The following is a 1,803-nucleotide window of genomic DNA, read 5'->3' as shown; positions in this document are numbered from 1 at the left end:
TTCCCGGACACGGATCCTGACATTTGTTTCTAAGACAAGCCCTGTTAGATGGGCAATCCGAGTTGAGAACACATTCTGGACGACATCCTTCGTAGGGGTTGCCGAAGTGATCCTCTATACAGGTACATGCTCCAGCTCCATTTTGTTCCCTACACTGCGCGTTGGCTCCGCATGGATTCGGTAAGCATGGGGTTGTTTGTTCTTTTGGCGTGTCTTGTTGGAAGGGTACGCACTGTGTGAACGGATCTCCAGTGTAACCAACAGCGCAAATGCACATAGGAGTGTGACTAACAACTCTACATTCCGCGTTTGCTCCACAGGCTCCTGGACACGGATCTTGGCATTTTTGTCTGATGCATGCCAGGTTGTTGGAACAATCGGAGTTACTGATACATTCGGGGCGACAGTTAGGCGGAGCACCTATCATGCCTTCTATGCACGTACAAGATGGAGAATCACCCACAGCGCGACATTGAGCGTTCGGACCACAAGGTGACGGTTGACATGGATTTTGTGGGGTCATTTGGACAGGAGGCTCGACTGAAAGTGATCAAAAGCGTTGTAAAAGAAGATCATAAGTGATCGTGGTCCAAGCAAGAGGGAGACAGTCATCGAAACATACTTATTGGCTGACAGCGGACGAACGGGTCGCCCGTGAATCTCTCAGGGCAGCTGCAGATTGGGTTATGGTTGACAACCGAGCACCTGGCTCCTACGCCGCAAGTTCCCAGACATGGATCTCGACATTTCTGGTTGGTGCAAGCCTGGTTCTGAGGGCACTCAGCGCTTACAACGCATTCCGGTCGACATGTCGGAGGACTGCCAATGTATCCCGGAACGCATGAGCACACGGCTTGCCCGTTGATTTCACGACATTGACTGTTCGGTCCACATGGCGAAGGATAACACGGGTTTGTAACGACCGGCGATTGCTGTGGTCGGCACTGTACAAATGCGTTTCCGGCCATTCCATCAGGACAACGACACATCGGAATGTGGTTGATCACTTCGCACAGTGCATCTTGTCCGCAAGTTCCCGGACAAGGATCGACGCACTTGCTGCGAATACACGCCCTATCTCTAGCGCAGTCAGAGTTCAGTACGCACTCTGGTCTGCACCCACGATAAGGATCTCCTTGGTATTCTGGCAAGCACGTACAAACACCATTGTTGCATTGTGCGTTCGCTCCACAAGGCGATGGATTGCACGGATCTTCATCTAACGGTTTTGGCGCTGTTGAGGGAAGTGATTGTGTTATCGAGAGATCGAAGACTGGGTGGAGAGACGTGAGATTCTTACGTGGTGGAGGCATTGGACGACAACTTGTGAAAGGATCTCCGGTGTACCCTTCCTCGCAGGTGCATATTGGAGTGTGGTTGATTACGTTGCACCTTGCATTGATGCCACACGATCCGGGACAAGGATCTCTACACTTTTCGTTCATACAAGCCTGATTACTAGGACATTCCGAGTTGATCGAGCACTCAGGTCGACAATTGGGCGGAGATCCAATGTAGTTGGCCAAACATGAACAGGATGGAGATCCATTTATATCGCGACATTGCGATCTAGGACCACAAGGAGAAGGAACGCATGGATTCCTCACCACGATTGGGGTATCTTCAACAGGAGCTGCGTTGTGAGAGAAAGGAGCCACATAGGGTTGGGTTTATGATCGACTGCAAGAGCGAAGAGCAGTTTGAGATCTTACGTGGTATAGGGTAGCATCTAGTGAACGGATCTCCGGTGTATCCTGATTGGCACGAGCAAATGGGGCTATGGTTATTCACGTTGCATCGAGC

The 1,803-nt window shown here is 50.9% G+C and overlaps 1 protein-coding gene across 1 annotated transcript; it reads right to left on the bottom strand.

Annotated features, from left to right (window-relative positions):
• Positions 1 to 444: 444 nt before the first annotated feature.
• Positions 445 to 1,797, bottom strand: LOC128277088 (neurogenic locus notch homolog protein 4-like; the record flags this gene model as incomplete). Its single annotated transcript, XM_053015537.1, has 4 exons — positions 445 to 540; positions 623 to 1,219; positions 1,301 to 1,621; positions 1,713 to 1,797. Coding segments are annotated over 4 exons (1,099 nt in total), but the record flags the coding sequence as incomplete, so codon positions are not given.
• Between the last annotated feature and the right edge of the window lie 6 nt (positions 1,798 to 1,803).

Source organism: Anopheles cruzii, unplaced genomic scaffold (assembly GCF_943734635.1).
Source record: "Anopheles cruzii unplaced genomic scaffold, idAnoCruzAS_RS32_06 scaffold03791_ctg1, whole genome shotgun sequence".
Lineage (NCBI taxonomy): Eukaryota > Metazoa > Arthropoda > Insecta > Diptera > Culicidae > Anopheles > Anopheles cruzii.
Note: the sequence above shows the minus strand (reverse complement) of the source record. Positions and strands in the feature narration are given on the sequence as shown.